Source organism: Rhipicephalus microplus, chromosome X (assembly GCF_043290135.1).
Source record: "Rhipicephalus microplus isolate Deutch F79 chromosome X, USDA_Rmic, whole genome shotgun sequence".
Taxonomy (NCBI): Eukaryota; Metazoa; Arthropoda; class Arachnida; order Ixodida; family Ixodidae; genus Rhipicephalus; species Rhipicephalus microplus.
In genome coordinates this window covers 287,253,570-287,268,437 of record NC_134710.1, presented here as the reverse complement: position 1 = coordinate 287,268,437, position 14,868 = coordinate 287,253,570, and the positions used below count along the sequence as shown (strand labels likewise).

Sequence of the window (14,868 nt, the reverse complement as noted above, 5' to 3'; positions counted from 1 at the left end):
TTCCTTAAACCACAGCAGTCATGTAGGGTGAATGTTAAAAAAAAAAAGGCAGTCAGGAATGGGGAAGTGCAACAGGCAGAATGTCAAACAGCGGACGCAGACGATTGAACACTCTACAATGGCTGTTGAAACAAAGTTCAAGATGCTTGTGAAAGTGTTTTGAGTACTACTGTAAATGTAAAATACTACAGCACCTACTCCACTGAACTGTGCTTTCTCCAATGAATGCTCATTAATCAAACGACTAATGTAAAAGTGCCCACAAAATTAAATTCCAGCTATTCAACACTATACTACCCCAGAAAATATTAAGGCATTCAATTTGTAACAAAAAAATCAAATCACATGCTTTATGAATAACGTAGAAAGGAACGTTTTTTTTTTAAGACAAACAATGTCACAGCACAATATAGAAAGGTACCTTTGGTCAGGGTTGAAAAGTGCAAATGTATTTCTTCGAGACATAAAGCCAGCTTCAATATCCTTAATTTTCAGGCCATCCAGAGGAAGCATGTATTTCTTATCCTTCTCCTAAAATGTTGAAAATGAGAAAATTGGAATAATATGAAGATAGCTATGGCCTATAAACTTTTATATAAACAGCTTGTATATAACATATATCAACACACCAGTGGAATTAACAAGGAAATAAAGTAATGCTGACATTACCACAAAGACCTGTGAAAGCTGCACATTAAGGAATGTCAAAATCATATCCAAGTTTGAAAAATAAGCTGAATGTATTGTATAAAATGAATTTTACATATAACACAGTTCAGTCTCACAAAGAATCACAAAGAATTCTTGTGAGAAGTTGCACCAGCACAATTACAGAAAAAAAAAATTCATGTCACAAATATCGCAGTTATAATGGTTAATAATAAAGTAATGTAGCGAAACACAGTACTACCAACCTTAAAACATTGCACGTGAATTGTATAGTGCAACTCAGTCCCCCTCTCATACCTCCCTTTTCACTGTACATGCTGCACTAGCTGAACACAAGGGTATAGAGTCCCCCTTCAAGTAGCCTCATCAATCATCAATTCGAAAGATAAAAAATATTTTTAAAAGTGTTATAACCCCCAAATTGGTAATTTGAACAGGTCTGAAGTAATTTATTTAGTTATCTTCATGACAAAATAAAGACGAAGAAAGCTGAGAAATTAAAACACCAGTAGTAAACACATTTATCCCACTATATATAGTTAAATTCAGTAGATCCCACATACCTTGGGAATCGGCGTTATGCGAAACATGCGAAGAAAAGGTGACCGTGTTGTAATTTACTGAGAGACATGTCATAAAATGATGCTAAATATAGTGCGACGTAGCCGTTTACACGCCTTTATTAGGCCTGGAAGACGTGGCCAAAACTGTTATCTCTGAGGCACAGAACGGACTCAAGGGTCATCCCCACTAATGATGAAGATGAAGAACACTAGGTGATGATGGTTTTGTACAGGTGATAAAGAAGCGTGCTTTAAATGCCCACAATACACACGAATGTTGCATGCATGCCATATATTCAACAGTTGCAGATGCTTACATAACCAGTGGTTTGCAATTATGCAACAATGCCAACTGGAACATGAATATTAGCAACACCAGAAGCGATAAACTGATATAAAGCACTGGTGCTCGCGAAGATGCCAGTCCTGGACACTGACACATAATTCAACTTCAGCAAATGTCACCTCACTACAATTCACGTTAGTCCAACGTGACAGCTGCATGATAGGAGTGCTGTAATGTTCATAAAATTGGATATCCCACCACTGCAACCACAACTGATCGACCCGACCCAACCGACCTACCGATAGATAGGTAGGTAGGTAGATATGCAGATAGACGCCAAAAGTGCCACTTTCTGTACGCAAAGAAATGCTTCGCATTTAAAATGTATGCTATAAATTTTCAATTAGGTTAGAAACCAGGCATGTGACAGTCCTACAAGCTCTGAGATGAAACTTAAAATAATTTAAAAAGGTAGAGAATTCCCTATAGCACAAAAAAAATTGTTAGCAAAAGGCAAATATGCTTGCCTCTTCGTCCTTGTACCACGAGATGGACTCCGATGTGAGCACAAACCAGTAGTCCCTAGAGCCACCTTTCATGATGCCCAAGTTGTGGATGCACATCCACCCCTTGCGAATCACCTGAAACAAATACATGACAAACGACACATTAGAAAATTTTACGGCTCCTTTTCACTTAGCCACCTATCAAAAAACTGATCTCAAACCACTCTTAGTGTATAAGCAACATAGCGAAAACAACTCACAAAATTTTTGTTTTATATTTAAATCAAGGAAACCCAGAAGCCATGGAAATTTGCCTACAAAATCTTTCTGCTATATAGCAAGTATATGAAATCAACTTATGAGGTCCTGCTCACCAACAAGAATAATCTTTCTACTTTACAGAGAAATTACAACAAGAAAGATTAGTCTTCAACAGCTTCATTTGTGTAATACAAAAGCACACAACCTAGCTGCAATACTATGTGATATAATGCAACACAAAACAAAGGCTACCACAACCGAAACTGCTTTTTGTTAAATGCTTTAACACACTCAGTAGCTACTAAGGCACATGTCTTGAAGTGCAAATAGGCATTGTCCAAACTGCAACCAGGTGCAAGCGAGGCAGTAACTTCGATGGTGCGCCTAGATGTGCTAGCAAGGTGTGCAAGTGTAATCATCAAGTGAGCAAGTGTAATTAGAATCATAATTTCGGTTGAATCTGTACAATATCAGGCAAACAGTGCAATCTTTTTTAATGGTATAAAAAACGAAAACAAAAAGGCTAATGAAGGCTATCAGTTTTATTTTAGTACCTTACACCTTGAAATAAAATGAATACTTCAGCGGGTGTCACGACCTTGAGTGCATGCAATGAAACATTATTGCTTTCTCCCACTGCAATACCTGTTGCCAGCGTGGCTCACTGTGTAATGTGAGCAGACTATAGAGAACGGCACAGACATCTAGCAGCAACCCATCGAAAGAACTGCACATGATCTAAATGCTGCTCCCAATACTTGTCAGCTGCTGGCCAATACCATGCCATCTGTTGTTCGACTTCAAACAGCAGATACCAGCAGCTCTGAAGAGAGTGAGCACAGGCCTCTGTACGAAAAAAGGGTGTCGGAGAAACTGACTTCGCACTGCGCTTCTGAACTATCTTTGCAGCGCAAGTGCAAGATGTGGCTGAGCTGTTCATAGCATTGTCTCCTATTTGGAGAATGAGTTTTCTCGCCAAGCCCGAGGGTTGGTTTATGACATCTTTAACAGTGTACTGGTCATTTCAGCTAAAATAGAACTCGGGAGCTGAATTTGAAATTTTAACTTTTTCAACAGGTTAAATATTTTGTATGAAAAGCAGCTTTGATGTTTTTTGTTTTTTCAATCAAAACCAGTGAAATGCTGTTTCAAGGAACCAAGACTGCTGCATTAGTCATTCGGAAAGAAATGTCAGACAGGGAGGGATACAAAAGAAGAATATCAACTATACATAGGTGGAAATAAATTCGGTATAGTGAAGGTAGTAGACACAGGGCTTGACTAAGAGAATAAAGGAAGATGATGAAGCCTGATCACTGTCCCGCTTGTAGTCAGCCCTTGTCCACTCATGTCTTCTACCATTAAACACCACTGCTTGACTAGAAACTTGACACAAGTTTTCAATCGAAAACATAAGCCGTGATGCATGTGATTAAGACAAGCTAAATAGTGGAGCCATTTGCCATTTCAGATAATAGGCAGCCCAGAGAACAAGTCCTGCGAGGTAAGAATGCATCACTGCTTGCCTTAACATAGGCTACCGGCAGTAGGAGATCACAACAGTTAGATTTAGCGAAAACTTGCACAAGCCACAAGCTTTTGAGAAAAGAACCTCGCATGTAACTGGACATTGATCTTTTAGTTTGTATCTAGTCAGTGAAAATCAAAAATAAGGATAAACAAACTTGAACTAGGCCATAACTACACTAAAAAACAATAAAAAAGGGAAAGGCCTGGATATTATAAGGAAGCAGAGCAATAGCCTCAAAACCATGGCTTCATTACTTTGGTAGTACACCAGCACACAGTTTGCAAGCGAGCCTGCGGAACTTTAACCTGGGTCAAATTTTACAAAGCATGCAGTTCCTGAAAGGTCGAAACCAATATCAGATCAGACTCCACTACTCTAGAACAGCCGTGCCTTAGTAACACAAATAGTGATCAGACATGTTGTGGAAGCGTAAGCAAATTATCACAGGCAATAAGAACATTTCCCAGACAGTTCAGTATATAAATTACTAGGGTCATTTTTAAATGTCATTAATGAAAAATCAGCGAATCGTCTTAATTCACAGCAAGAAACACTTCTGAGGCATGGGCACCTTTTGAGAATCCTGTTTGTGACTGCAGGAATAGGTTGAACTAACCACCAAATGAATGATCACTTTGTGATGCATTCAATGACCTAAAATGCCTGCAATGCTACGATGTGTCATTAGCGCCCACTGAAAAATAGTGAAAATGTTATAAAGACCACGAGGAAGCAATTATGTTCCAAGCAATATTGATTCCCTGCTGCATGCAGCTGATATTTGGGTAAGTGTATATAGTAGCATTGCCATGCTTTGGTATAGATTATTAAAGAATTGTTACAGAGCCACATAAAAGGAACTGCTACTTCTGACAAGAAACTTTTGAAAACGGAGCCAAATATCAAGAATGACAATAGCACTACTATTCTAAAATTGAGCAATAGGAAGCATACATAGTTGTACAAAATTAAACACCTTGTTTCTTTTCTACTGACTGTTCCACACACTCCCACAGAAGCTGCAGCTGCCCATGTTTATGGTCAAGTTCCAAAGAAAACAGACACTGAACAAAACCACATTTTTTTTAACCAATTGTTCTTACTTTCAAAAGAAAGATTGGTCAGGCAGGTGCATTATCCTGTCATCGTTAGGTATCTGCCTCCTCGCAACACTATCAAAGTTTAATCTAAAGGCTACCAAGTACAGAACAGCTAGTTCAGTAGCATGCAATTAGGATATTAGTTAGACTCTTACATGCCTTGCTAAGAGAGTGTCAACTACTGTGACACATTTAAAACATTCCTTTGCACACTTGAAACATTACTGTGAACAGCTGTAGGAGAATATATTTAATGGTTGATTCCAATGGCAGTTTGTACAGCTGTTCCTCCTGTTATTGGAGCAAGTGTGTTCCAGTACGACATTCTGGGAAAATTTTCCAGCAGTGACCACTCCGCAGAGCAGTTGAATCTGCTCTGCAAAACTTAGCACGGTAAACCGAAGCTCTGCACAACAAACCTCCTTTCAGCGTGGTTTTTAGCTGTCTTACGGCACACCGCATTTGGTAGTGCCATGGTAGTATTTGCTTTCATAGTAAGGAACACCAGAGACAACTACTAGTCGTGAAGCACGAAGGGCAGCGAACAGTGAATGGCCCCACACATGGTACAATGGGTAACCAAAATTCGTATAGTGCTGGTGTTCCAATATTAGGTTAGGCGACGTTGCTTTATGACACAAAAGAATGCTCACTTATGGAGGTCTTCCACTGCTTCGAATCTGCCAGTGGAATTGCCACTAGTCATGCCACTTTCTAGTTTCTACAACACTATGTACGCAAGCAAGTAAACAGCATCTTAAAAAACTTCGAACGGATTGCTTTTACAGTTGAGCCCCTTCCTGAGAGACATGCATCAGGAAGCAATTCTTGTTTTTTGTATGAGGTGTCTCTCATAAGCAAAGTGCCATGTAAGCATTTTATCATCAACCTTATCTTTAATGTAGGAACAGCAATGTCATTTATAACCCATGTGTCTTACATCAGTCGCACTTTAAAGGGGTTCGACTATAATAAAGATACTTCACAAAAAATACAAATTTCCATTAGGAACAGCTTTATTTTCAAAAATGATTAGCATTCTGTGGAGTTTTTTAGTTGGTGAATAGTTCTTTCAATCATGTATGCAGGATGGACCACTTAAAATGCCATGTACACTCAAATTACAGAAAAAGAAAAACGATAAAGCAGCCCTGGAGTTTTAATACAACTCAGGTTTTGCCAAACAGCTGTACGCATGCTAGAATTCCGGCAAATAATCAAGTGGCAAGTGCACTGAAATCAAACTTCATCACATGGCAGTCTGTGTCTTTGCAACCCTCATATGTACTGTATTAGTAATGCATATGCCACCCATCCACCATACTACTGTACAGCCTACCAATGAGATTTTGTATACAAGTAGGTAAATAGCACTCCAATCAACTCTTCTGAATCACAAGCCTAAACAATACACACAATGGGTAACCACATTTGATAAAAGCACAAGCAAGAACTGCAAACACCCAAACATGCTTTGATATTTTTTTGGCAAAATAAGGTTAAATAGGGGTTAGTTATAAATGAATCACCTATAAACAGGCATATATGATATTCTAAGATATGCATGAATATTTTATTGATTATTCATTTTCACATTACCTACACATCTCATGCCAGCATAAAAGGGCATCAAACAATATTGTAAAACAAATTCAAAATTATTTGTATAAATTTGGAAACACCCAAAAAGAAGAAAATAGAGAGCTGCTACAAAACTATACCCCAACTTCGCAATTAAATGAGATATATATATGGTCCATTACAAAATACAATAAGACAAGTATTTTCATGTGTAGCAATAAATTTAAAAATTTAATTTCCATGAAAATTTAAGTACAATACCACTGACTTTTCACACTGCTTTAAAGGAGCACTGACATCAAATTTCAAGATAGAGATGTGCCCATCATTCGATCGCTTATTATGCATAGGTCTTCTTGGCCAAATTTGAACGGCATCCGTCGCGTGGAAGTTATTTTAATTTGATGTCAAACAGCACAGAAAAACTAAGGAGAAAAACCAAAAAAACTGCCCTGCGACATCAACACTAGTGCTAGGTGTTCGATGTGATACATTCCACAAATACCATCCTGAGTGACGATACGCTAGTAGCGATGACAAGTATGATCCAAGTGTTCTTATCGTGCGCCGCCGAAGCACAGAAACGCACTCGCTCAGCGCGTCCGATCTTCGTCGCACTGGATCGAATTATTTGAAAGAACAGCAAAAGAAAAGAGCATGAACGTGTGCTTGTTTGTCAGCATGTTGTGGAATCGCGAGTTGCAGGTGAGTTGCAGTCGTCTCGTTTGAAGCACAGAAAAAGCGCACATATCATGTATGTTTTGCACACCAACACGACCACAAGCTATCAAAAGTGGAACAGCGTATAGCCAGATATCTTTAACAAGTAACACGCACGTATCTTTAATTTTAGTTTATCTATAGACGTGTCCACGTAAAAGTGGTAATACCGTGTTAACCTTGAGAGGCGGGATAGGTGGGGTTATCTGGAGGCTCAAAAAAGAACCTGGCAAGCAGGAAATGTATTCTATTTCTCCGCTGATGCTCATTCGCTATAGCTATATTGCATTGACCCCTCTGCGTATACCTGAATGCTTTGCACGCCAAAACACACCAATATAGCTAACTGAGACACACGTGCAAACATGGCTGAAGCGTGCATCCTCAGGCACCTCTGCAGTACTGCTTGGAACGGCATCCATTTTGGCATTGCTGTTCTGCAAGAGGTCGATCGAAGCAAAAATAATTCGCGACGTCGTGAATCGCGGGGAGTCCAAGCTCCCGACTATCGTATAGAACCCGAGTCGACACTTTGTACGGCAACTACAGCAATACAGGTGACAAGGCATAACTGAATGTGTCCGCCTAGCACACGAAATGTTTGTGGAGCAGCTGAGCCTGACGTCACTTTTTTATGTGGAGAAGTGGTCAGCTGTGGTGTGATCTGGAGGTGACCGCGAGGTAGTGCCACTCCCAGTGCTAGAAATGGCGGGATTGCCGGCCGCTTCAAACAGTGCTAGATACCAGTGATTTAAATCAATAAAAGTGATAGTTATTCATCCCTCAGTTGCATTTTAGGTCGCAAATCGCTACTATGGGGTCTATAGCTACTCGCTGATGCAAAAATCTTGGCATGAGTAAATTTGATGTCAGTGCTCCTTTAACGTAATCTGTTGCACTATAGTAATATAGTACAACTTTTCACACTGCTTTAACGTAATCTGTTGCACTATAGTAATATAATGGCACTGCACACCCACAGATTTATAATTGCAATAAAACACCACAGTTCAATGTTACACATTAAAGCAATAACATGGAAACAAAGTATACTAACCCATAAATATTGATGTGCAATGCAAGAAAGCTTTAGCATTAACTATTAGTTATGTTTTTTTTTGTTTTTTTTTTCAACTGCACGCATAATGAACTTAGACTAGACACTTCACAGGCTATTCAAGCAGTTCCCAATTATATAAGTAGACACCTAAAGGGTTCATCTGCATTTGCATAAGCAAAATATTAAATGTTACTGCTATAAGGCAATATCACAATGTATAGAAATTGGTTCCGTTTTGAGCAAAGAATTTTTTTTTTCATGCATTCATACACTCACTTTTGAAATAGCGCTCTTGCACAGCAATACAATGCTTCCCGCATTAATGCCACTTTTGTCTTGAAACTTTTTTTTTTTCCCCTTTCTTGAGGTGGAGCTTGTTTCGAAGAATACAGATTGATTTAGGCGATATTAAAACGGCCACGTTGAAGTTAGGTTCTTCCCTTAGGACAAGATGGAAATACACAGGAGGTCTGCCATTTGTCTATTTCACTCCCTTTCCAGAATTAAAATCTTGTCTCTAAAGTTGCCATCAATATGACAATGCCTTCTTATTGCCAAGTGATGCGAATTCCCAACACAGTTTGCGAGCTTCTACACTACACAAAAATGCAAGAGCCATTGGCCAATTTTAAACCATACTGGCCGGTGTGTGGCAACCACACAACTATCTGGTACCATCTCGCATTTGAAACGCAATGTACAGTGTTAATTTTTATGAAAGGGAACACTGCGACGCGTGGTCAGCGCACTCCGGCTGCTGCTGGCAGCAACCACAGTTTTTTTTTCGTGTCATCTTGCGGTGAGCAAAATAACCATTCATTGCCGATATAGAATGGCAAGATTTCGACCCCTCCCCCTTCAAGGCAATTACCAACTCTTGCGTAATCGCCTTGAAGGGGGAGGGGGTCGCAATAACGCCGCTGGTTCCATATCAGCAACGAATGGTTGTTTTTTGCTCGCCACGAAATCGACGTGAAAAGAGACTGTGATTGCTCTCGTTCCCACTTGAATGCGCTGCTAGCAGCCGCCGGAGCACGCAGGCCACGCGCTCCCGTGTTCCCTTTCATAAAAATTGACACTGCACAAGATGCCATTCTTTGTATAAAGGAACCACAACCTACACACTGCTAGACTTTCTCCATTCCTCTGAAAGATAAGCTAAGCTTATCAACTAAAAATATACTACAGTGGAATCCCATCTATAGAAAATATAATTTAGAAGAAAAAAGAAGGATGTAAGGCACTGTTTATATGCAAATTTTTTTGTTATACGAATACGCAAAATTTTTAAGAAAAGTTATTCAGCAATATGTGACCTTACATTAGTCGTATTTGTGACTGGACAGGTTGGATGTCTTGCACATAAACAAATACCTATTCCTTGCATGTTTTGGAGAATAAGCATACATGTGGATATTAAGAATTTTTAACAATCCAATCTGGTACTGGTGCACAAATGTATTTGCATATGCTGACCCTTGCTTTGCAAAATCTGGTACTGGTGCACAAATGTATTTGCATATGCTGACCCTTGCTTCGCAACGTGTTTTCTGTACAGGATGTCTATTGTCCCCTTTTGACAACAAAGCCACAAATTGCATACCGTGAACAGCCAGTAATTCTTTTCATGCATCCCCAGCACACAAACTTGTAAGTTTCAAGTTGTTTCTTTTTGTTTCAATAAAACGATTCCGCCACGTGAGCCTAATCAAGCTATTTATTAAATGTACGCAGATCTTTGAATACTCCCAGAAAGAATGCATCTACGACATATCCACAAAGATTTGATTGATTGATATGTGGGGTTTAACGTTCCAAAACCACCATATAAATATGAGAGACGCCGTAGTAGAGGGCTCCGGAAATTTCGACCACCTGGGGTTCTTTAGCGTGCACCCAAATCTAAGCACACGGACCTACATTTCTCCGCCTCCATCGAAAATGCAGCCGCCGCAGCCGGAATTCAATCCCGCGACTTGCGGGTCAGCAGCCGAATTTTTTAGCCACTAGACCACCGCGGCGGGGTAGTATCCACAAATTGTAAGTAACACAGGGAAGGCTGTATTGCTGCACAATGAAACTATTTTAAAGGTGAAAGCACATGAACGCATGTAAATTACTTTCCTCCAGAGAGAGCCAGTTGCGAAACATTTTGATGCCAGCTTGCATGAACGCGCAAGTGGGCTTTCCTTCTGTGAACTCCTAAATTTCTTTCTTCAACTAAATAATGTTAAGGACACTAAACCACTTGTTTCAAGCATCTAGGCTCTACTTAATACTTTGCATATAGTCTAATTACACACTGATTGCACAACTTGCCGTATCTAGAGGTTGCCTACTTGGTCACTTGAGCAGTGACAATGACAGTGTGATGAATACTGCTCTAATTTTACGTACTGAGTGCAGCTAGAATAAAATGACCTGAACACAAGAGTGATGATTTCCCTAGAGTAAAAGCACAACAACCAACACAAAAGCTTCAGATAAACTATTCTGTGCCGCAATGACGTTTCCTAGCTTTTCTTGGCATTTACAAATTTGGTTTAAATTATAACAAAGTTATAGAAATAAAGGCTTAAAAAGAATATATATATATATATATATATATATATATATATATATATATATATATAAAGTAAAAAGCACATCCTCAAAATTTTCAATTACAAAGGTGGTAAGTGAACATTTCAGTGATATCTAAATGTACCCTTTCCAGTTACAGAAGTTTATATCAACAAAATAAGAGAATGCACCAGCCACTAAAGACACCATAGTGCTGCAATGATTAAAAGCCATGACTGCAGGCAATATTACAAGACAGGTACAACGTTTCAACATGTATGCAGACATTAGTAAACCAAGTTGCTTCACAACTGCAGTTTTAAATATGTATCTTAAAGACCCTCTGCAATGAAATGTTTAACTGGGTAAAATGCATCCAATTGCACAGATATGAAAGCTAACATATCATGCTCTCGTACCTGCAGAACTCCAGCGAGCCTGTGGCTGGCTATGCTTATAGCGGCAGCTCCCATGCAGGCTGCGGAGCAGCAGTGTAGCCTCAGCTTTGACTATTGCAATTGTACAACTGGGCATTAAGTAACCCGCATGTCACCACATGAAAGGGACAATGAAACTTTCCTTCACAGCCTTGCTACAAAATGCTGCTATTAGAATTCATGTGATGAAACACGGGACCCCCCAATTAGAGAACCAGCATAGGTCCTCTACACAATCTCGGAGATTATGTGCCCGTGCAGCATTCTGGAAATCTTGTACGCAATGCGCTGGGACTCGCATCAAATATGCTAACCAAGTGTACAGACAGCCTCAGTTGCTATTTGAAAGTTCTTAATCCTAAAACACCACCAAGATTGCCTAATAGTTCACGCTACTCATCTATAACCAATATAAGTGAAATTTCATTGCAGCGGGCCTTACTTTGCAGAGTGAACAATGCACCAAAGAATGCAACCTTTCAGCCTTGCATAGCACACCAATCAGCACCACACCAAGAGGCAGCTCAAAGCTTTGACCTATGCCCCCAGTCACAACCGCACATGCTACTTTTGAACTGTTAAGCTCCACCCATAGGCAGAAAATACTCTGCCATTCCAAAATGGCAGTTCTCCATGCATGCAAAAATTTGATCGTCAACATCTCAAGAATCAATGTCTAAAGCATGCAATTAGTTCCTTTTATACAAGTTACACAAATACTTAAAAGTGGCTTTGGGGAATCTGTCAAAACCGAGCTGCAGATTTTTTTTAATCAGGAAAGAAGATAAAAAGGAAAAAGGTACAACGAAATGACCATGACTTACGGCGAAAACAGACTAGGAAACCAAAGGGACAAAATGGGAGGAAATATAACTCTTGCCAACTTGGAAACCCAAATATGCAAAATAAGACAGAATAAAAAGCTCTTTAGTGTACTCTTTCACAGCATAACAAAGCAAAAAGAGTAAGATAAGGCAATGGTTTCATGCAGACATCAAGTGAAACTGCTCGTCAAGCATATTGTTATGCACGAGTATTAATGAACAAGCATAACAGCTTTTCAGTTGCACATGCTAGCACAGAAAAAAATGAGATTAGGTGAGTCATGCAACATGTTAGTAAAACATTTTCATTAAGCCATGCATCATAATTTTCAATCAAGAATAGAGAAACAATTCTGAAAAAGAAAAAGACAAGGACAAATACAAGGCAAGTTTCTATTGAAAATATGCGTGTGCTAAACTCCTTTCACATTATCTAAGGAAATAGTACTTTGGAGTGTTGTACAACAGATGATTATTCAGAAAAATAGACTTTTAAACTATGAGAAGCAGGGACCACATTTTTATAATGATTAATTTCATTTGTCCTTCATACTGCCTGCCTTTGCAAATTGCTCATCCCAGCAATAGTGCTGCCTGGTAGCTTATGACTCGATGACAAGGGGCAAGAAGAATGGAATTAGATTGCAACAAAATAAAAGTTCCGGCCATTCATGAACCACCGGAACATTAATTATATTATGACAGACAGCTGCAGCAAAAGGTCATTACAGACAAAAGAAAATTAAACAGAAAAAAATGAGGCCAAAAAATGTCATTAAAACTAGATGAACAAAAAACCGCGTGAGAATAACCCTGAAGTTAAATTACAATTGCATTCCTATTGATAAATGTCTGCACTAGCCAAAGTTAACTAAATTTATTTACATCAAAATCTCTTGATGCTGTGCAAGTATGTTTCGCACCCATAATAGTTTAAATACAAGAAAAAAAAGTAATAGTAAACAAAAAAGTTAAATCTTATAAGAAAATTTTTGTTTGGCTAAACTTCCAAGACAAATGGTATATTAAAATGCTATTTGAATGACAGCCTCTCAGGAGCAGCTAAAATCTATCTTTGATCTCACATGGGAGCCTATAATAAAAACAATAGTGGTGCATGTTAATAAAAGCATGCATTCAAGAAGCCATGCAACAAACAGGCCAAGAAGTGCTAAAATGAATGACTGCACATTTGCCCCTGTTCCTTTTTTTTTTTCGTTCTCTCACAATGTTTTGTCAACAAAGGCAAAGATTTTCCTGCATAAGCTTCTTTCTTTTTAGAATGCTACAGAAGAAGTGCGATTCCATATGCCAAATTACGGCACATAGTTGCCAATTATGCACATAGTTGAAAGCTCTGCAAGCAGGAGCACCATTTCAGAAGAGCCAGCAAAATTACGACAGACATTGGTAACTATGCAGGTGACTTACCTTTGCTAAAGATTTTTTTAAATGAATAATTGCATGAATTGGTTTATTGCAAAACAATTTAAGAGGTAATCCATTCAGATGCTAATGGCTAATCAGATTTTTATCCAGTCAATTCACTCCCAAATTGATTTTGTATGACAAACCAAGACTTCTCACACAAGACTGCATCATAATATTCTGCTCGAAGCTCATAATGCACCGAAGTGGAAGGAATGTACACCCTTAACTATAAGCAATTTTCATAAGCAACACCCAAGATGTAGAGATTTACCACAAGCTTTCACAAGAATCCATCCGCATTATATAGTATCCCTTGGACATATGTGGTTCAATTGACGTTCGCTCCTTTTTCTTGTCAGCATGTGTTCGCATCAGCACCACCCCAGTAACAGTTGCACCCCTTTCTTTGGAAACCTTTTACAAATCATCTATGCTAAATCGTCCATGTGCTTCCTTCAACAACTTTATACACCTAGCTTACATGTATTTCTTTTCTGTAGCATACTACACAATACAGCGCTATCTTTTTCCTACATTTCACCTGCCAAGGTAAAGTACCAAATGGAATGCACATTTAGCTCTACAGCATAGTGCACACATGGTTTAGCAACTTGCAATGTGCACGTACCCATTCAACTGTTTATCCGTCAACAAAGACTTACAATACTACGAGTATATTTGCAGTATAGTGAGCTGCTGCGTTCATGTCAGAGCCACTTGAAACACACATGACCACAAACTATGAATTCAATTACCAGTTCCTTCTGAATGGCTTAATGCATTTGTTCTGAACTTCAAATTCAATCAAACCACTTGAGTCAGCTGCAGCAGTGCACATAAACTTAATGGCTATCAGTTCAATCTATCACACATTGTGTGTATGTGTCATAATAAAAAAGCTGCCTAGAAATGCTCACATGCCTCACATTATGAACCATGCACTTTTCTAGGAACAGACACACATTGAAGAGGTCAGACTGGTCAACAAGTGTGTCATGGCTCCTAGGATCCAATGCTTGGTGCCAAAGTGCTTGGCCAGTAACTCATCCCATAGGTCACCCTAACAGACTGACTATGTGATCCATGACAACTGGACTAATGACAACTAGACTTTAAAACTCTAGCACAAGATTAGCTTGCAAAATAGAAAAAAGATGTATTGCACACTATGAAATCACTCTCAATAAATAAAAACTTATTAAATTAGAAATGTCACTCACTCATGGTTAAATTAGGATTTGCTTGCAGTTATTTCCAAATTGACACTATGGAGGCTATTTCAACTTCTCCATTTACAGTCACTAAAGATTTCGCTACCAAAAAAGTTGGAAGTGGAT

The 14,868-nt window shown here is 38.9% G+C and overlaps 1 protein-coding gene across 8 annotated transcripts in view; it reads right to left on the bottom strand.

Annotated features, from left to right (window-relative positions):
• shi (dynamin-1 shibire) overlaps nt 1-14,868 on the bottom strand; it is an 82,952-nt gene that overhangs the window by 29,435 nt on the left and 38,649 nt on the right. For 3 of the 8 annotated variants that reach the window (XM_075879282.1, XM_075879285.1, XM_075879284.1), the window contains 3 exons: nt 12,101-12,112; nt 2,046-2,159; nt 423-531 (listed from right to left, as the gene is read on the bottom strand). In XM_075879282.1, coding sequence (XP_075735397.1) covers nt 423-531; nt 2,046-2,159; nt 12,101-12,112 — 235 coding nt within the window. Of the gene's footprint in view, nt 1-421; nt 532-2,045; nt 2,160-12,100; nt 12,113-14,868 lie in introns of all 8 variants that reach the window. The other 5 variants (XM_037413906.2, XM_037413910.2, XM_075879283.1 and 2 more) reach the window with 3 other exon arrangements.